General features: G+C 41.9%; 1 protein-coding gene across 4 annotated transcripts in view; it reads right to left on the bottom strand.

The window, feature by feature from the left end:
- Positions 1 to 22,225, bottom strand: part of LOC117870341 (arylsulfatase D-like) — a 76,873-nt gene that overhangs the window by 39,794 nt on the left and 14,854 nt on the right. Inside the window, exons 5-11 of one of the 4 annotated variants that reach the window (XM_034757492.1) lie at positions 19,510 to 19,632; positions 14,318 to 14,741; positions 11,065 to 11,201; positions 10,147 to 10,281; positions 3,653 to 3,815; positions 3,201 to 3,322; positions 2,331 to 2,764 (exon numbers count right to left, since the gene is read on the bottom strand). The exons of the other annotated variants lie outside the window; for them this stretch is intronic. Of the exons in view, the coding sequence (XP_034613383.1) occupies positions 2,394 to 2,764; positions 3,201 to 3,322; positions 3,653 to 3,815; positions 10,147 to 10,281; positions 11,065 to 11,201; positions 14,318 to 14,741; positions 19,510 to 19,632 (1,475 nt within the window). The 3' untranslated portion in view covers positions 2,331 to 2,393. Of the gene's footprint in view, positions 1 to 2,330; positions 2,765 to 3,200; positions 3,323 to 3,652; positions 3,816 to 10,146; positions 10,282 to 11,064; positions 11,202 to 14,317; positions 14,742 to 19,509; positions 19,633 to 22,225 lie in introns of those variants that run through there. 4 annotated transcript variants of the gene reach the window in all.

Genomic DNA, 22,225 nt, shown 5'->3' with positions numbered 1-22,225 from the left:
ACGGGGGCCGGAGGCTCGGGGGCTCGGGGCCGGCCGGGGGCTCGGGGGCTCGGAAGCCGGCCGGGCCGGGGGCCGGCGGGGCCGGGCTGGGGGCTCGGGAGCTGGCGGTCGGCCGGGCCGGGCCAGGGGCTCGGGAGCCGGCGGTGCCGGGAGCCGGCCGGGCCGGGTCGGGGTCTTGGAAGCTGGCGGTCGGCTGGGCCGGGGCTCGGAAGCCGGCGGTGCCGGGCCAGGGGCTTGGGAGCCAGTGGTCGGCCGGGCTCGGGGCACGGCGGTGCTGGGCGGGCTGACCCAGGCTGGAGATGCCGGGGCGGGGGGCAGACTGGGCCGTGTCTCCTCCCCCCACACCCCCCTTACCTGCTTCAGGCTTCCCGCGAATCAAATATTCGCGGGAAGCAGGGGAGGGGGCGGAGTTGGGGGCGGGGCTGGGGGCGGGCCCGGGGCCCCGTGGAGTGTCCTCCTTTTGGAGGCTTAAAATATGGTAACCCTAATCTGACACAGCCAAGGTGATGAGTCAGACTTGGCATGGCCGCTAATAATCAGGTGGGGTGAAGATCAGAATTCAGGAATGGTGAGATTGTTCCGCTGCTTCTACTCAAAGTTTAGGTCTGGGGACACATTCTCAGCTGTGATATTTTTGGGAGTCCATAATAGGTTTAGAGGGCCAACGTGGATATTAATACAAGATATCTCAGCAAGGTGCAGAAATCAGGCAATGCAGAAAGGATCAAATGAAGCGCTTAGGTTTGGAAGTTTAAAAGCAATTGAGGTATGAATGGAATTTTGACTCCAAAGTGCCTAAATCCCTTTAAAAAATGAGAGTTAGGCTCCTGAATCAGTTATATGTTACAATGCCGAAGGCAGCAATGGCTAAATACCATTAAAAATCTTGGCCCTAATAAGTAGAAGCCAATCAAAAAAGAAGCCAGGAAAAAGCTGAGAAAGCAGCTCAGACATGCTCCAAGCAGGCAAGAGAAAGTTTCCATCTAGTAATTCATAGGTTAGCGGAGTCTTAGAGTTGTTAATAGTTTCTATACATAGTTTATATATAGCCAGATCAAACATATCCAAGGGGAAGGTGGAGGAGTCTGGGTAGTCTATGAGAAGTGGGTAGGATCCACGTAGTCACTCCCTTTGGCCCCATATAAATTAATCAGCAAATTAATGCAGCCTTAAGATATTATCTTTTCTGCACAACCCTGCCCCCTCCACCATCATGTGGGCAGTCGTGTCCAGGAGATAGCTTTGTTAGTATAGCTTCCATGGAGATGTGCTGCCAGGGATGGGAGTGGGGGTCAGAGCTGGTCTAAATGATGTGGGGCGATTCACATTAGGGGATCCTCATAGGGATTCCCTCCCTCTGAGCCCTACCATGGGCTTTTCAGTAAGAGGGGAGGATCTCAGTCCGTATTATTTTTGTTACTTGACAGCAGGAATCAGTTATCACTGTGGTGTGGTGGCTACAATAACTTTTACAGCCCTCTATCACAGTACTAAGACTGGCTATGCATATTACAATTTTCAGCCTCCACTAGGGTTGGGTCTGGTGCTGACTGTTGCTCACTCAGGCATGCCAGGTATGCCACCCATTCCTCTGGAAGCTGCTGAAAAGGGAGCTTCCTTCCCTCTTGCGTCCTCCACCATGCTCTAAGGAATGCATTAGGGACCAGACTGACAGCCCCAGACCAGTTAGGGGAGATTGCCCTCAGCCAGGAGAGGCCTGTCCTCTTTAAAAACCAAAGGCGAACCATTCCCCAAATGATCTCCATGGGAGAGCTAATCCCTCAACCAAGCAGCTACTGCATAGCCAGAGGATGTATCTGCCATCACCACTGCTTCTAGAAGAACTAGCTGCAAGATAGAAGAATCACCTAGAGGAGCCTCTATGAGGAGCTAGGGGAGGACTAAGGGATTCTTCTCCCATGGGGTATCAAGGGAAATTATTTTGGGGGCAGGGAAGTATTTTACACAGGACATGTCTTCTATATGACCAAATGGGCTGAAACATCGTAGGCAGCCCTTTGCTAGAATGTTGGTAGTACATCCTTGCATAGAAATTCAGTATAAAAATGTTGCTGAGCTAGTGAACCTATATCCACAAATTTCAAGAGATTCAAAGTTATGGTTACTACAGCACCTTTAATTTTGGCACACTGCAATGTATCTGAGCTATGTCTTCAGCAGTGGATAGATACTCCTAAGACTTGCCATACTGGAACATATTAATTTGGTTCATCTAGACTGGAATCTTGATTCATGGAATGGCCTTCACTAAACCCTATTTCATACAGCTAGCCAACTGTGTAATCCTAAATCAACAAAAAGAGAATCCATTTGCTCAAAAAAGGCGCTTGATTTTAAAGCTTTTCATACAGTTAACCTTCGATATATTTTCTTTACAGAGCAGGGTGGGCACTGTCACCTTCTTTATCACACCAGCAAAATGGGAATGTCCCACAGCACGGCTGCAGCCAGGGCTTCCATATAATGTTGTACAACGAGAGCTGTTGTGGGACTGGAGTCAGTGTCTGTCGATGCTCCTGAACAGCTCTTTCTATTCTGCTTATTACTGTGTCAAACAGGGGCTCAGTGGCAGATGATAGAGGTTTGGCCTCAGAAGGGTCTCTGGAGAGATCAAAGAGTAAAGGAGGGTTATGATGGGTTACACCTTCCCCAAAACATGGGCAAATTCCTTTTCCATAACATGCTCCAGCATCCTCAGGCTGGAATATTGGAGTCACATAATGAGCCTTCCACAGTGCACCACCTGGTAGGAGAGAAACCAGATGTAAGATGATACAGATAGACATAAAATGTCATTAGAAGTGTGAAAGATCTTTCAGCACTGAACATATTTTCAGAACTTAACAAGTAAAGTTTTTAATTTGTAACACAAGGTGCCAAGTTTCGCCTTCATACTGCTGGATGGGGTATTCAGACTTTGGGTCCATCCAAACAGGATTAACCCAATACTACCCCTCCCAGAGCAACTGAGCAGGGAGAATCTTGGTTCTGCACCCAATATTCTAGTCAGCATACTTGTGCCCGTAGTGTGTATATCAAAATATACATGCAGGACAACAGCAAATTATTACTGCTCTATGGGTACCTGCACTGTTCCTAGCTGGTACAACTACATACTGTCTCCTATCCCAGGCTTGTTGCAAAGCCATCATTGTTTTTGGAAGAACCATTATACTCACTGTCCTTTTGGTGCCACCGTACTGCATGTAAATACATGCCACAGTAGTGAAACAGGAACTCATGCTCTGAGTGCTGAATGGACCCCTGCAGTAAAGGCATCAGGTTCCGGCCATCGATCACCCTAATGTTGATGGAGAGAATGGCAGTCACCAAACTGCAGTGAGCTGCAGGATAACAAGTTCTGTACCCGACTACCATTGCAATTGAAAACACTTGCAATTGAAAGCACAATTGAAAACTTACTTTTGGAACAAGGAACATTTATGAGAACGGGGTGAATCTCAAGCATGTAAAAGATTTATATGAACTATATGCAGCTTAGGGATCTGAAAAAGTAGGCTGGAAATCACATGATAAACATCCAATATTCAGATCTAACATTAGGATCGTTTTCAAAAAAGATTCCATATTGGAAATTTAAAGGACTGAATATGTTTTACAATTTCTGTACCTGTCCTGGGGCACTATCCCTCCAGCCAGGTAAGCCACCGTAGGGTAAATGTCCATAAGACTTGTAGGTTCATCGATAACTGTGTCTGCAGGTAACACTCCCGGCCATCTAAATATCCCTGGCACACGGATCCCTCCTTCCCAGCCTCCCATGCCTTTTCCACCTATTTTTAAATAACAAGGCAATAGAAGATATTTTAGAAACATGAAGTGTTGCTTACTTAACCCGCCAAATATTATTGGTTTATCTTACTTAAGCCTCTCACACTTATTTCAGTTTTACCATGAGCCCATCCTCCTCAGGAACAAATTTAGTTGTTTCAATCCCATGAAAATGGATTTTCTTCAGCTGCCCCCTCAGTAGCTTACCCATCTACTGATTCCCCTGTGTTTTACAGACAAGAGAATTGCCACACTGGACCATAGGATGGATCACATTTTACTACATAGATGGTCACATTGATGCCTCCCTTCCCATTTACAATTCAATGGATCACCTTCCATTTACAATCATGTAACACCCTGTTAAAACTATAGCAACTGTTTAATATTGTAAGAGTATTTAATGTGTTTTAGTGGTTTTTAATGCAATTTAGCATGTGACCAGCCAGTTCTTCATGAAGGACCAGTTTGAGGACTTCTGAATTAAAGCATTCCATCTAATCACATAGTTGCCTATGTACTAGTGTATCTCCTGGAATTCTTTTTGGAACATTTTAATAACATAAGAAAATAGATGCAGCTTTATCAATTCCTTTCACAATACACCTCTATCCCGATATAACGCTGTCCTTGGGAGCCAAAAAATCTTACCGCGTTATAGGTGAAACCACGTTATATTGAATGTGCTTTGATCCGCCGGAGTGCGCAGACACCCCTCACCTCCCCCCCCGCCGGAGTGCTGCTTTACCACGTTATATCCAAATTTGTGTTATATCAGGTCGCATTATATCGGGGTAGAGGTGTATTAAAATCCTCTTATACCCCTAGTATTTTGAGCAGTCTAACTTTGATTAATTACTTGAGTAGTGTAGCCTGATTTATGGTGTGTTAATATTAATAGTATGGGTTTTAGGCTCGCCAATCTGTTTGATCAGAAGATAAAAGTTCTTGTCCCAAATCAGGCTCCACAGAATTTATAAAGGACCCTCGGGGGTCTGACAGGAAGCTCACACTGACACAGATATAGCCTTAAAGACTTTTTATTAAAATCAATAATAGTAAGTAAATGGTGAAATACTCAGAGTTACAAAGTTACAATTGCATTACTGCTATTCGAAAGATACATATGATAATATAGTATTATATGCAACAAAGCTTTGGTTAATATACTCACACCCTTCCTTGATAACCTGGTGGTAAGAGACACAGGACCAGCCTTGCAGTTCAGGTTTCTCAATTCTTGAGTGAGGGATGCAGTGCTTACAAAAATCTAATGCTAAGAACTATCAAAACTAAATTACTTGACTAACTTAAACTTAAAATCAAAACCTAATAAACAAACTAAGAATAAAACTTAGGGAAACCAAGCTTAGCCTAGTTTCTTTGAAACTTAAAGTTTAAGAAGAACAAGTACAGCCTACTAATATTAGCACTCATCATAGATAGATAGAATAGATAGAGACAGTGGAGGAAGTAAGTGAGAATAATAGAGAGGAGTGCTCTAGCGAGGAAGGTCACCTCTTTTACAGGCACAAGTGCCTGAAATCCTTCCTCCTATGCCCAAATTTCATTCCTCAACCACAAAATGTTAGGGTACACTTACTCCATAGGCTAGTATGTTTGTGCATATTGATGACATGTACATACGCACATAAGTTCCCTTGTGGTACCTGCTAAGTCTGTGGGTACAACATTGAAAACCCCCCATACCATTCTCCATTGTCTATTGGTCTAGATAAAAGGTAATAGACATAGGCATGGGTACTTATCTATTTAGGTAACAAGGTATAGGTCAACTTTACTTTTCTGGGTAAAAGGTCTTAATATAGATGTGCTAACTTTGCCTTAGTTTAACATACAGGATATGGCCTGTAGGTCTCTTGCATTACAGCCAAACTTACTTTAATATAAATCTATAAACCTATTACAATAAATCAAATACTTAAACTATAAGAAAAGAGATATATATGCAAGCAAGTAGGTTAATCCTATAGGCTACAGTAGTGGAGTGATCAGCCAGTGAGGTACCAAGACAGGCTGGTGCAGAGGGCAGTGGAGAGGTGGAACAGTGGTTCCAGCAGCAGTGAGTAGAGAAGCCTAATAGGTGCTGCTAGAGGAGAAGTCCCTCCCCCACTTTGTGCTGGATGATTCAAATGTATTAGCCAATACATATATGGTAGGCATAGTATACACCACATTAATAGATATTATGTGCATGGTATTATGTAACTTACATAGGTGTTGGAAGTTATGTTACCTGAATGTATTATGCTCGTCTCACAATTCTGCCCACCCACGCCAGTTGTCCCACAGCACTTTGCAAACCTGAAGTCAGCTTTGGCATTAGAAAGTAGACACTTGCCAAAGCAAAGATGCATGACTACTTTGTACCAAGTATAGTTAGAGAGTACTTTCATGGCTCATCAGCACTTGGAATCTAGAATTTAAAATGATATATGGGAAAGTATAGGGAGGTACCAAAGCCAAAGCTGGCACAAACTGGTGGGTCAAACTTAAATTGACTGTTTAATAATTTGTTCCAGTATCTTTCCAGCTATTGACATTAGGCTGACTGGTCTATAATTGCCTGGGCTCTCTTTGTTCCCCTTTTAATATTTAAAGATATTTCAGAAATCAAAGAATCTTTCTTTGATCTCAAGGTTATGCTGGGGATTTATGACTCCAGAAATTCTAAAGGAAGCATTTTCCCTGAGGCTCCCTCATTATTAGCTGTTAATTTGAGTAGAGTTTTTAGCAGCAGCTCTGTTCTAGAATAGTTTGATGGCCCTAGTGTGAAACCTATGACCATCACAAGAAGCCTGGTGGTGACAACTTCCAAATATTCCTGCTACCCCTCCTATACCTCTTAGGTTAGTAAGAAGTCTTGATTTGCTTCATCTTTTCAACCCAGTCTAAATGAAAGTACCCCTGATTTAAGGGAGTAGAAATTCTAAGTATTATTTGTCAGTGGCCCTATTTAAAAAAAAAAATAGGGAAAAGATAGAGTCACACGCCAATTTGCAGTACCACATACGTGTATTACTAGAATGATCAATGTTTTATTTTCTACCCAGAAGACACATTTTAAAAAGTAAAAAGGCTCCCCAATTTAGGTTCGCAAGAGAGAGTGGAGGGGAGTTTAAAGACTAGTGCATGGCTAAGAAAGTCTGGCGTATGAGAGCTCTTCTTAGACAGAGGCCATTCAATAGAAAAAGTCAAAGGAAAACAGTCTATGAATGTACAACCAGGAAGAATTTCTGTTCCTTTTAACAAAATAAGTGACCAGGTAACAGAAGAAAAACCTGTTGGACTATATTCTATTTTGGAAGTTGGTGGCAATGGGTTATGACAAGATTAAAGTTAATATTGAAGCCCATTTCAGCAAACCTTTGTTCTTTTCCAGAATGGCTTCCAATCTCCAGGTAAGTTACGATTTTGATAAACCAACAATATCATAACAAAGCTCTTAGGGAGGATGTTATCGTAACACAGGTTTATAAGGACAGTATAAATTTGTGGGCCCCGACCCCTGTGTTAGTAAATTATTTACCAATATAAATAATACAGGAATTTCTCCTCTCCATGTTGGTCCATCAGTTATATTGTTCTTCTTTACAAAAAAGGTGAAAGCAATGAGCCTGCGAATTACCAACCAATTAGCCTTTTTACATGTGATTTTTAAACTATACTAGAGATCTCCTGTGGATATTAAAGGTTTAGGTAGAAAGTTGTAATTTATTTGCTGAGAAACAAGCTGGTTTCAGAAATGGCTGCCCTATCATTGAAAACTATTTTACCCTGTCATGGGGTGCACTCACTGCTAGTGGCGTCTCCTGCTGGCCATCCTGGGGATTAGCTTTGGCCAGCCATTGTGCCCTCCCTGGAAGTGTCTCTCCCATTGTTCTCTCACCCTGTAGACCCCTCTGATTTCAGGAACCTCAGCTTCCTTTTCATGACTCAACCCTCCAGCCGAGTCACCGTATGTGTTTCCCCTTCCAGGGCTGGAAAGTCTCTCTTCACAAACAGGCTCAAGTAGTGCCCCACCAGTGCCACTTCATCAGCAGCTGGTAGGGGGACCTGGACGTTCCCTTTATTCCCGGTCCCTATTCAGGTTCCCTCTCACTGGCAGGCAAGGTTTGACCTATTCCAAACCTTGCTGCTTTTCCCCTGAACTTTGCCTACCTCTTTGGCTCTCCCCCTTCTCTGGGCTTGCCAAGCTACACTCTCTCCTCCCACGGAGTAACTGTAGGCTTCTTGACTCCAGCCCCAGACATACGTCCCTTCTCCCAGGGAGTGACTGGAGACTCCTTCCTTCCAGCCCCTTCTGTTGCTAGCTTCCTGGCATATATAGCCCCTGCCTCTTCATGCCCAGCTGAGCCTCTTCTAATTAAATCCCTGCTCCCTGTATCCTTCTCCAGGTGCAACCTGGGCAGTTAATTGTGGGGTGGACACCCCGTCACATACCCTTATTCATTTAATTCATAAATATTGCTCCCCCAAAGGGGGGGGATTTTTTTGTGGTCCTTGTTGACCTGAAATTGGCTTTTGACTCCATTGATAGAGGCCATCTCTGGGATAAACTTGTGAGGGCTGTCATAGCTCTTCAGCTACTCTCTCCTCTGAGAGACCTTTATAGCCAAATGGTGGCCAAAGTAGGATATGGCAACGAGGTGAGCTAACTGACCCTATCTACATCACAAAGGGAGTCCACCAGAGTTGTTTATTGGCCCCTTTCCTATTTCATGTTTACACTAATGAAGTTGTGGTGATTTGAGAAGTGGTATAGTGTTTCCCTCCCTGAAGTTTGCACCAATTTACATTGGCCTTTCTTTATGCAGATGCAATGATTTTGCTGCCTCATATACTTCCGGGCTTAATGCGTATGTTAAAGGATTTTAGCTCTTTTTGCCAGCAGGAGTACCTGATCACAAAAGGGAGCGCCAAATCAACAAATTTGACCCCGAAAACTAAAGTAATTTCCTTTGGCCACAGACCGAACCTTCTTAAATGGATAATTGAGGGCTATTATATTGAATAGGAACATTGAAACCTTTTTGGGTATTTGGGTTTTACATATAATGGCTAATGGGATAAATCTATAGAAGAGGTAAAGAAAAAAGCCTTAAGTTCTATGCAACTGGTGCTTTATTTTACATGGGTCCACAGGGATAATTTAATCATTCTGGCTTTTAGAGTTTTCAGGGATAAAGTCCATGCCCAAATATGATATGGTGTGGACATTTGGAGCTGGAAAACCTTTAATGTGTTAGAGGTTGTGAAAAAAGAGTTTTAAGGAGAGTGCTCCGTTTCCCAAATTATCAACCATCTGCTTTACATAGGGAGATTGTACAATTTCAACTAGGCCTTGGTGCCTTTGCATTAATTATTGGCTATGTGTTCAGCATATGAATCTACAGTGTCTTCCAAGGCTATGTCTGGAGGAACAGCTTAACAAGACACATACCCTAAAGTTCCCCTGGCTTTTGGAAGTCCAGTGTTCTCTCCATTCCTTGGGCTTCTCAGAACTTGACCTGGCTAGGACCGCAGGCAAGGGTATGAAATCTTTATTTAATTTTAGAGCAGGAAATATTTGCAGACAACAGGATGTCAGTTGTCCACCCAACAAATATGTCCCCTTGACTTTCTCATTTAAAGAATATTCATAGTTGAAAGAAATATTTGGATATTTAGAATAATAAGTTAAGGAGAGCCTTTACAGCTCTCTGGTCTCAAACCATGCAATCAGTCTATTTGGAAGGGAGGTACACGGATATTGAGAGACATAGTTGTCTTTGCCAAGCAGGTCTGGCCAGGTCAAAGATTTACTATGCTGTCTACTTTCTTGTCACCTGGAAATAAATGGTTAGCCCCATTCCTTGCTCAGATGCTTTTTACCACACCAACTCAAATACCGGATTACTTTTTATGGGGAGAAAATGTCTAGATTATATGGGCTGGTCAGAAGAAAAAGAAAGTAGATGAGACCTAGATCTTTAATCTTTATGACCTAGAACTTTAATCCTTGTTATGTTATTTCCGTATATTGTTTCAGGGGAATCTATATGATTTTAAAGGTGTAACTGATTTGGGGAGAAGGGTTAATCTTGTTTTTCAATTTTTGAATTTTAAAAATTTGTATCTGTTTTACTGAGCACTGTTGATTTTACAATACGCCTTCATTTGCTATGCATTATGGCCTATTGCTAAAATGCTATTTTAATAAATATGATTTGATTACTTACTTGCTCCTATGGTACCATTAAATAGTCTGTTGATTATATCAGGAAGACAATTTGCATTTTTAAGGAATTCACTCTGGGTAACAATCCTCACCTTTGTATATTCCATTCCAACCACCTAATTGGGCTTTTCCTTCTTGTGCTTCCAAAAACCCACCATGGTCAGAGGCAAAGTACGTGAGTGTGGTATTTTTCAAACCTTTCTTATCAATAGCATCCAGGACCCTGCCTGTAAATAAAAATATAGTGATAAGAATGTACCAAGAAACAAAAGTAGAGCTAGGACTAGTAAAACAAATTTTGCCTTCAGTCCTACAAATATGCACACACTTAACCTTAAGGATGTGAGTAGACTCAAGTGGACTACTTGCACAGATAAAGATAAGCATGTACTGAAGTGTTTGTGAGATCTGAACCTTTGCTTGTGATTTCATTGACAGTTTTTAAATGCATTATTATTATTAGTAGTAGTAGTATTGTGGTAGTGCCTATGAATCCTAGTCATGGATCAGGACTCTGTTGTGGTAGGTGCAGGACAAACACAAAGCAAAAAGATGGTCCCTGTCTTGGAGACCTTACAATTTGAGGGCACACACAAACACTGACTGTTAGCAGAGGTTTAAATCTACAGCTCTCCAGTATGCCATGCGTTATCTGTCTGTGTGGACGCTGCTGCTATGCACTGAATGTTCCCTAGGCTGCACTGACATATTGCAGTTTGAATCAAGAGTATGTCAATAGACAGTCCATAGCCAGCATGGGTCAGATTGCCAGATGCACTAGGCAATGGTTAGTGCATAGCAGCCAGATCAGCACAGACAACTGCCCTGTGGAGAGCTGTACATTTACACACCCCATCTTACCGCACAGTAATGGTTTGTGTAGATGTGCCCTCAGCAGCAGACTACCTCAGTGAGTAATCAGAAACAATGACTCCCCTTTATGAATGTTGTGAGCATTTTAATTGTGTGTTAGGTTGTTAGAGCAAGTATCATTTGTTAAATTGACTTACCCACCATCCAGTCCATCTCCTCTACATTATCTCCATATAAGCCATAGCTGCTCTTCCCAAGAAACAACTCCGTGGTGATGAGGGGTGTGTGGACATGTAGAAAGGAAACAAAGAGGAGGAACGGCCCATGCTTGTTTCTTTAAAAGAATTAATCTGTCATTTCCTTGCAAAGAAGTACCTTACTTTATACACATACTTCGCTTTTTTAAAATTGAAGTCACAACTCTTTTGTGAAGGTAATCTGTGATATTAATATGTGCTTATGTTCCAGTAACTAGATGCTTATGGGGTTAGTTTCTGTGAAATCATAGAATCATAGACTGAAAAGGACCTTGAGAGGTCATCTAGTCCAGTCCCCTGCAATCATGGCAGGACTTAGTATTATCTAGCCCATCCCTGACAGGTGTTTGTCTAACCTGCTCTTAAAAATCTCCAATGATGGAGATTCCACAACCTCCCTAGGCAATTTATTCCAATACTTAACCACCCTGACAGTTAGGAAGTTTTTCCTGATGTCCAACCTAAACTGCTCTTGCTTCAATTTAAGCCCCTTGCTTCTTGTCCTATCCTCAGACATTAGGAAGAACAATTTCTCTCCCTCTTCCTTGTAACAACCTTTTATGTACTTGAAAACGGTTATCATGTCTCCCCTCAGACTTTTTTCAGACTAAACAAACCCAATTTTTTCAACCTTTAAATAATTTTTTTAAATTAATGGAGATATCCCATCTCCTAGAACTGGAAGGGACCTTGAAAGGTCTTTGAGTCCAGCCCCCTGCCTTCACTAGCAGGACCAAGTACTGGTTTTGCCCCAGATCCCTAAGTGGCCCCCTCAAGGACTGAACTCACAACCCTGGGTTTAGCAGGCCAATACTCAAACCACTGAACTATCCCTCCCCCACCTTCCCTTACAGGTCATGTTTTCTAGACCTTTAATCATTTTTGTTGTTCTTCTTCAGACTTTCTCAATTTGTCCACATCTTTCCTGAAATGTAGTGCCCAGAACGGGCACAATACTCCAGTGGAGGCCTAATCAGAGTAGAGTGGAAGAATAACTTCTTGTGTCTTGTTTACAACTCTCCTGATAATGCATCCCAGAATTATGTTTGCTTTTTTTTTTGCAAGTGTTACACTGTTCACTCATATTTAGCTTGTGATCCACTTTAATCCCTACATCCCTTTCCACAGTACTCCTTCCTAGGCAGTTATATCCCATTTTGTATGTGTGCAACTGGTTGTTCCTTCCTAAATGGAGTACTTTGCATTTGTCCTTATTGAATTTCATCCTATTTACTTCAGACCATGTCCAGATCATTTTGAATTTTAATCCTATCCTCCAAGAGACTTGCAACCCCAGCTTGGTATCATCCACAAACTTTATAAGTGTACTCTCTATGCCATTATCTAAATCATTGATGAAGATATTGAACAGAACCAGACCCTGCCGGGATCCCACTCGTTATGCACTTTCAGTATGACTGTAAATGACTGATAACTACTCTCTGGGAAAGGTTTTCCAAACAGTTATGCACCCACCTTATGGTAGCTCCAGATAGGTTGTATTTCCCTAGTTTGTTTATGAGAAAGTCATGCGAGACAGTACCAAAAGCCTTACTAAAGTCAAGATATACCACGTCTGCCGCTTCGCCCCATCCACAAGGCTTTTTACCTTGTCAAGAAAGCTAGCAGGTTAGTTTGACATGATTTGTTCTTGACAAATCCATGCAGACTGTTATTTATCACATTATTATCTTCTAGATGTTTTGCTTTATTATTTGCTCCATTATCTTTCTGGGTACAGAAATTAAACCCAGTGATTACAAAATTACATTAATTTTTGAATATTTAAAATATTTCCCTTTGTCTTCTATTCACAAGTAGAGAGGTTCCATTTTGGAGGCCAGATTCTTTGCTGGTGTAAATCAGCTGAAGTCCAGAAAGTTCTGCCAATTTATACCAGGTGAGAACCTGGCCCTAGTTTGCTGCCTGACTATTTTAGGACCCCAGTTCATTGCTGGGACAGAGAGAAAAGGAGGAATGTAATGAAGCACCAATATAGATCAGTAGCTGAGGTGAGCTGCAATCATTTAAAATAGTCTGGTCTCATGAGGACAAAAAGCATTTTTATAAACAGATTCTGGAAGTTTTCTGTCCAAAAGTTGAAAATTTTGAAAAGTTAAGAGTTCCTGAAAACAGTAAATTATAAGGAAAACCTTCAGGCAGCCTTAACTTAAAAGGAAAATGTTGGCACAAGAACAAATGGATAAAAACTGGCTATGAATAAATTCAGGCTGCAAATTAGAAGAAGGTTTCTAACTATTAGAAGAGTAAGGTTTTGAGCCAGCCTCCCAATTGAAGTTGAAGAAGCAAATAACCTAATCAGTTTTAAGAAAGAGATGGACACATTTATGAATAGGATTGCATCACTGGGTAGCCTGTGGTGGTGGTGGACTGGCCTTGACAGCCCTGAGGTCCCTTTTAATCTGTGTCTTATGTTCCTAAAATCTCATGCCTCAGGGCTTCAACTGCTTACCAGTAAGGGTCAGGGAGGGAATCCCCCCCGCTCCCACCCCAGAGTGTGTGTATATTTTGTCTCCTTCCTCTGAAACCTCAGAGATAGCCCTGACTAGAGATGGGACACTGAATGGGGTGGGCAGGTGATTTGAGATGGTACTGAGAATATTTTTATTTCAGGTGCTTGGCTGAGGAGTCTTGCTCATGGATCTCAGTGATTGCCATATGTTGGGTCAGGAAGGATTTTTCCCTCAGGTCAGACTGGCAAACCTTCGGAGTTTTCACCTTCCTCTGAAGCAAGGGGCACAGGTCACTTGCTAGAATAATCTTGGTATACCTCATTAAATCAATTCCCTGTCATTGCAGGAACCTCAGGAATTGGTGCACTTCACTCCCTCCTGTTCTGTGCTTGTGCCACACAAAAGTTTAGACTTCCAAGGACTGTAATACTTTGATCTAACATTGGTTGTTAGTTTGGTGTGGGGGTGGTGGTTAGTGGCCTATGATATGCAGGAGGTCAGACAAGGTAATTTGGTGGTGCTCTCTGGCCTTAAACTCTATGTCTATGACTTTAACTTTTGGAGTCAAGATAATAATTATATAGAGGGGGCTTTACATTTGAAAGCATTATTTAAAAATTAACTAATTGATCAATCAATTAGATTGATAAATCAATTAAACAATGTAGTGAGATATTCAAGAACTAAAACAAATATGGTCAAAATTAAATGTATTTTACCTTTCAATAAAAGAAATGGCCTCCCTCAGTATAAGGGATGTCGTTCTCTCTACCACCATTGGCTGTTCAGTAATTTCATGGTTTCTCATCATAATGCAGTCCCAATATCTTATGAATCCATAACTCGAGAACCAGGATGCAAAGAACAAAAATCCAAACCAAGCAAAGCAGGTGATTATTTTCCAGGTGACTGAGACCAAGCCAGTAAGTCTTGCTATTGCAAGTGTGAGTACAGCAAGGCCAATTGTCTGAGTGTAAAGCCAGAATTTGGTTCTCAAGACTCTGTCCTTCTCTGGAGGTTGTGTTATTTGACAGTCATTCATTAGACTAAACGGCATGCCATAAAAATAATCAAACCCATGGTTTAAAGGGTGATGACAGTAATCGTTGCGGGATTCACAGTTCACACCTTGATGCCACTTCCCTGAAAAAAAAAATATATATATATATATATATTTTAAATGTAAAGTTACAATACAATACAATCATTTAAAATATTCTGCTCTTATGAGGACAAAAAGCAAAAAACTACCTCACTAATAAAATTACTTTTTCCTTCTATAATGAGCCCCTAATTATGTAATCTGTTCCAAGAGGCTGAGTCTTTACATCCTCACAAGTCCCTCTAAAACCATTGGGGTTGCTGCTCAGGTACACAGTCCCTCTTGCCTGGATCGGTTTAGGCCCTATTCATAGGCCCTAAAATAGGATCCAGTAATCGAGAACAGCCAGGATTTAAAGGGCAAGGCAGAAAATATCAGGCATTCTTGGACTTCTACCAGCTATGGAAAAGGGGAAAGAAGTCCTTTTGTTACACAGGCTGAAACAACATTATTCTCTTGCCTCTGTACCCTCCAGAAAGCCAACATAATGAATGAGGGCAGTAAGTAGGATATTGTTCTGGAAAACTTAGCACAGTGTAGCAGTAGATCTCTGTAGAAAGTCAGATGATGTGTGGGTTACAGAGTGATACGGTGTAATCTGGATATAAATATATGGAGCCAATTATAAAGTGAAATAGGCTCAAGACCCCTTATACTAGTGAAAATGACATCTTTTCTGGATATCTGCCAAACAAGCCATGAGATGCTGGGAGATATCAGTGTAAACCCTATATTGGATATAAATAGCTTTAGTGATGAGGATATATACAGTGAACGGACATAAAGAAATACTAGTTTATGGTACCTGCCAAGCTCTATATACCTTTCCAACTCAAATAATAAAGCTATCATGAAACAAAACAACAGCCATTCCTCCCCCGTAATATATAATCATTACTCAGAGAAAAAGGCCATACCACAATCCAGCTCAGTCCTCCCGCAAGGGCCCACTCAAACTGTTGGTCTTTGCAGCATACTCAGAAGATCACTAAATTCAAGATGGTTTGAACCAAGGTATGGGGGCTGTGAATTCCAAAACCAAGGGACCAGCCGCTCCCTTTCATCTATATTAAGGGTGCCACTGCTGATCACCAGTGTGATACAGGGGGAAGTTCTAGTCCATCAGGTAGGCCATTTCAATGTCATGGATCAAAAATAATACCTTGAATTCCACTTTGGAATCAAGGCACAACCAGCTATGGAGCACAAAAGTCATGCACTTAGAGCAAGAATTTTGCTAAAGAAGTGGCCCACTGAATTACTAGTGGCACACTAACTTCAGACTGCAATTGGATTTAAAAGTTTAGCCGCATGCAGAAAGCACTGTAGTATTCTAATCCTGAGCTGACACGAGCAAGGATCACAACCAAAAGGTTGCAGCCTCCTTGCAAGATGCAGATATGAAATGATGAATAGGTGGGTGAACACTCTGATCAGGAATTCTGAATTGCCCTCAGCCAAATACTCAAGTAGGGTGACCAGACCAGATGTCCCGATTTTATAGGGACAGTCCCGATTTTTGGCTCTTTTTCTTATATAGGATCCTATTACCCCCCTCCACCTCCGTCCCGATTTTTCACACTTGCTGTCTGGTCACCCTATACTCAAATTATTTCCCAATCCATCATGGTCAATTCCACTTTTTGATGAAAATATAGGCATACTGTCTGTAAATACAGACACAGATATAATGGGACTGAATTTCAGAAGTGTTGAATGCTCAAATCTTTAGCTGAAGTTAATGGTAACTGTGGGTTCACAGATTCTCTTTTCAAAAAAACCAAACAGACCCATAGAGAATAAACATATAAATAAGAGAAATGCGTTTCTGGCAGACATGCAGTAAACAACATTGTCAAAGCCAACTCATCAAAAGCTTTTAACAAAAATATTGCCCTCAAATCACATTGCTGATCATTTAATAGCTGCTCTTACTCTGCAGTTAAACCCATTTCAATTTTAAAGAGAGACAAAATATGCAGCCCTTGGACAATTAGAAAATACAAAGTTGTGATTCACATCTTAAAAGAAATTGAGAGTTAATTTAGTGCCCAGCTAAATGTAACATGGGCAGGAACTGTGCAAGATGCCTTACTTAATGGTCATGCACTTCAATCCTGCTATCTATTGCCAATGCTGCTTATGACCCCCAGACTGTTCAACAAAGACTGGCAGTCTTGCTCCATTATATGATGCTTTTGATGCCTATGTTGGGACTCAAACTTAGGCACCCCTGGGCAAAAAGTGAACATACTCTGCCATCTAAATCCTCAGAATTAAATGCCATAGGCTCCCTAAGGGATAATGTCTATGGTGAAGCACAGGAAACTGTACATGGTTTATGTCAGTGATTCAATACTGAAGCCAACTTGGCAGCGTCAAATGTGATGTTTATGAAAATTCTGAAACAACTACAGCATTTTTCCTCATATATCACAAGGAAAATGAAGATTCAACACAGCACAACTTAAATAATAATAATAAAAATAATGTTTTCCAGTTTTCTAATGCCTTAAGGGCTACATTTTCAATATCTTCTGCTAATTTTTGTGTCTGCTTTTGAATGTACACAAATCAACTTGTGCATGCACATTAAATAGCAGATTTTTAAATTGTGTGTGTAAATGCTGTTTTGTATATGTAGGCCAAATTTTTTGGCTGCCCAGACTTAGGCATCCATATTAGGTTGGGTTGAGTCCTCTGGAAATTCAGTCTTAAAAATTCTCTGTTTATGCTCTTTCAGACCTGGCCCTTATGGTGTGGGAGGTTAGATTTGAGGGAATACCATTTCAGGTCATGACTAAAAAGTGAATAGTTGTTTTGGCAAGTTGCCTTATGAAAATTGAGTGGCACAATTAGACAGGTACAAATGAAACTGACATTTGTATTAATCCTGTAAAAAGGATGTTTTATCTGGGCTTTATTGAAATCTTGTTCAAGTACAATGTAGTATACTGTCACTTTTGAATAATCTTAACTCATGGTACCGCTATACATGAAGGGCCAAATCCTCAGATGGTGTAAATTGGCCTAGTTCCATTGCTTTCAATTGGAGCGGTGTCAATTTATACCAGCTGTGCTTCTGGCTCAAAGTGTCTAAAACCCAAAAGGCACAGGCTCAAAATGTAACTCATTTGTACATGTTAGTGTAATATTATTGGGAATCAGTAGATAGCACTATTCCTGGTACAGTAATCTTGCAAGGTCTATTTAAACGAATGCAGAGGCAGTTAGATCTTGGACAAGTGCTTGTGGTTGCGTGTGATACAGTTCTCTTTCAAAGGTGAGCGTATCATCAGTATCATTTATTCTTTCCAGCTGAATGTCTTTCTGACTGGAATAGTTTCTTTGGTGCAGAACTAGTGCCTACAGGATGTACCTGGTGCCAAATCATGCCAAGGTCCCCGGCCTCACTGAACACTGACAAATGCACAGCTGGAAGCCAGTCTCGCTCACCTGTGTGTTAGTGTTGTTAAAGTAGATATTAGAGTTACAAGAATGTGTTTAGACTTTATGGAATGCTTGTAGGATGCTGCATCCATTAATTCTACCTTTAGTATCTGTATCCCATGTTCTAAGGCAGAGATCGACAACCTTTGGCACGCGGCCCATCAGGGAAATCTGTAACAGGCCGAGGGATGTGCTGGCCACTGCTTCCCGCAGTCCTCATTGGCCTGGAGCGGCGAACCACGCCAATGGGAGCTGCATTCAGCCGAACCTGTGGACGCTGCAGATAAAGAAACCGTCCTGGCCTGCCAGCGGATTTCCCTGATGGGCTGCATGCCAAAGGTTGCTGATCCCTGTTCTAAGGTAATGTTTAAAATGTTTGCTAAAACTGTAAATCCCTCCACAGTCAGGGAAGAAGCATTACCAAGTGTGAAATGCCAGTTAACCACAAAAGGTGTTATCTCCTCCCCAGCAAGAGAAGGTCTACTGTCAGACATGCCATTGTGGACAAAAGACTTTGTTGATTGCTTCCCTGCCCCCCTGAAGAGGGTATGTGCACAAGCCCTCCTCTCATTACAGCTTGAACCCTCGGGGAAGGAAATAAAAATGCCTGTTAAGGCATTTTCTTTATGCTGCCTGGATTCTGGGAGGCAAAGATTCCTAAACATAAGCAAGAGATCCCCAAGCTACTTGCCTTGGGTTCGCCCTAAAGGACATAAAACCTCACTTATTATAGAAGCTTCTTTTATCTTTTGAAACTTGACTAACTCATTTGTGGGTGTATGTTTACCTGCTTTAACTGCATAAATAACTTTCCTATTTCTTTTTCTTAGTTAATAAACCTTTAGTTAGTTTATTACAAGATTGGCTACACATGTTATCTTTGATTTGAGATCGGAGGTACAGTTGACCTGGGGTAAGTGACTGGTTCTTCAGGACTGGGAATAACCTGAATAGCGATGTGGTTTTTGGTGCAAAGGGCCATCTATTACAAAGGCAGGCTTGCTTGGGTGTCAAGATAGATTGGAGTGCCCAAAGGGGGACTGTCTCTGACTCCATGTTAAGGCTGTTATAATGCTTTAGGAGGTCACATTTGATACTTAGTTGGTGAAATCTAATTATAGAACGTACAGTCAGTTTGGATTTTGTGCCCTGTTCCTGATCAGTCTGCCCTGAGGTTGCACTCATGCTTGTGAGCCACTCCAGACAGTTTGACACTGACACAAGGGAACAAAGACATATTATATGATATGATGTCATAAACATTAAAACTGAGAATTGATCAGTCACCTCACAATGAAGTATTTCAGTGCTAAGTGGTCAGCTAATACTTTTTACCCAACCAATATTGAGTCTACATACCTATTAGTCCTGTGGTATAACCTTGCTGCTGTAGTATCTTGGCAAAAGTGGTTTCATTTGGAGGGAGTCCTCCTGAGGCCCCAGCCCACTGAATAACACGATAGTCATTAGTGGCATCCATACCTATAATACACAATTTTTAAAAGTACTAAACACAGCAATGAGGGTGCTTTAGTCAAAAGCAAATTTTTTTAATAATAGTTTGCTAGAGCTCTCTCGTCTGCACAGTCAAAACTTGCTAGACTCAATAATCAACCTTTTGTATCTTTCCATTGTCTCTCTCCTCCTTGCCTCCAATAACTGAATAATTAGCCGGCCACTAGAAAACATACTTACATTCTTGGGTCCAGATCCTCAGCTGATGTAAATCAGCATAGCTTCACTGACTTTAATAGTTTTCAGAGTAGCAGCTGTGTTAGTCTGTATCCGCAAAAAGAACAGGAGTACTTGTGGCACCTTAGAAACTAACAAATTTATTAGAGCATAAGCTTTCGTGGACTACAGCCCACTTCTTCGGATGCATATAGAGTGGAATAAATGTTGAGGAGATATATACACACACACACACACACACAGAGCATAAACAGGTGGGAGTTGTCTTACCAACTCTGAGAGGCCAATTAAGTAAGAGAAAAAAAACTTTTGAAGTGATAATCAAGATAGCCCAGTACAGACAGTTTGATAAGAAGTGTGAGAATACTTACAAGGGGTACGTCTTCACTTACCGGAGGGTCCGGCGGCAGGCAATCGATGTTCTGGGATCGATCCCGGAAGTGCTTGCCGTCGACGCCGGTACTCCAGCTCGCCGAGAGGAGTACGCGGCATCGACGGGGGAGCCTTCCTGCCGCGTCTGGACCCGCGGTAAGTTCGGACTAAGGTACTTCGAATTCAGCTACGTTATTATAGTAGCTGAATTTGCGTACCTTAGTCCGAAGTGGGGGCTTAGTGGGGACCAGGCCAAGGGGAGATAGATTCAATGTTTGTAATGGCTCAGCCATTCCCAGTCCTTATTCAATCCTGATTGTGTCTAGTTTGCATATCAATTCCAGCTCAGTAGTCTCTCGTTGGAGTCTGTTTTTGAAGTTTTTCTATTGTAAGATAGCCACCTGCAGGTCTGACATGGAATGACCAGACAGGTTAAAGTGTTCTCCCACTGGTTTTTGAGTATTATGATTCCTGATGTCAGATTTGTGTCCATTAATTCTTTTGTGTAGAGACTGTCCGGTTTGGCCAAGATACATGGCAGAGGGGCATTGCTGGCACATGATGGCATATATCACATTGGTAGATGTGCAGGTGAACGAGCCCCTGATGGTATGGCTGATGTGATTAGGTCCTATGATGATGTCACTTGAATAGATATGTGGACAGAGTTGGCATTGGGCTTTGTTACAAGGATAGGTTCCTGGGTCAGTGGTTTTGTTCAGTGATGTGTGGTTGCTGGTGAGTATTTGCTTTCGGTTGGGGGGTTGTCTGTAAGCGAGGACAGGTCTGTCTCCCAAGATCTGTGAGAGTAAAGGATCATTTTTCAGGATAGGTTGTAGATCTCTGATGATGCGCTGGAGAGGTTTTAGTTGGGGGCTGAAGGTGACAGCTAGTGGTGTTCTGTTATTTTCTTTGTTGGGCCTGTCTTGTAGGAGGTGACTTCTGGGTACTCGTCTGGCTCTGTCAATCTGTTTTTTCACTTCAGCAGGTGGGTACTGTAGTTTTAAGAATGCTTGATAGAGATCTTATAGGTGCTTGTCTCTATCTGAGGGATTGGAGCAAATGCAGTTATATCTTAGAGCTTGGCTGTAGACAATGGAACGTGTGGTGTGTCCTGGATGGAAGCTGGAGCATGTAGGTAAGTGTAGCCGTCAGTAGGTTTCCGGTATAGGGTGGTATTTATGTGACCATCGCTTATTAGCACAGTAGTGTCCAGGAAATGGACCGCTTGTGTGGATTGATCTAGGCTGAGGTTGATGGTGGGATGGCAATTATTGAAATCATGGTGAAATTCCTCAAGGGCTTCTTTTCCATGGGTCCAGATGATGAAGATGTCATCAATGTAGCGTAAGTAGAGGAGGGGCACTAGGGGACGAGAGCTGAGGAAGCGTTGTTCTAAGTCAGCCATAAAAATGTTGGCATATTGTGGGGCCGTGCGGGTACCCATAGCAGTGCCGCTGACTTGAAGGTATATATTGTCCCCAAATGTGAAATAGTAGTGGGTGAGGACAAAGTCACAAAGTTCAGCCACCAGGTTAGCTGTGACATATAGTGTGGTGCTGATTTACACCAGCTAAGAATCTAGCCTATGCTGTCTGGTTAAGCCCCAGTAAAAATAAATTAGTCTCTGGGTGAGAATGGGGAGATGTAAATCTCTTGCTTTTATATTACCAATTTCTCATTTGAACCTCACACAGATGTGTGTGATGTTTTCCTTCTACCTTTTAATCATTATTTGCAGCAGGACTTGGAAAACATAGAAAAAACATCTTTTTACAGATTTTAGAAACCAAAGTTGTGGATCTGAGTGAATGTTTGATGGTGCGAAAAAGAGGAAAGCTGTAAACACATAGGGCATGGAGATGATCAAACATAAGTCAAATGTCAAGTTTCTGGAAGACTGAAATGGGTCACTAATATAAGGGCTATTATATATTACAATATCATCCAGACTTTACGGGTTCTGCACTGAGATATAGGAACACAGACTAGACTGTAGATATGTGTGCAC

Source organism: Trachemys scripta, chromosome 1, assembly GCF_013100865.1.
Source record: "Trachemys scripta elegans isolate TJP31775 chromosome 1, CAS_Tse_1.0, whole genome shotgun sequence".
Taxonomy (NCBI): Eukaryota; Metazoa; Chordata; order Testudines; family Emydidae; genus Trachemys; species Trachemys scripta.
This window is presented reverse-complemented; position numbering and strand designations above follow the sequence as displayed.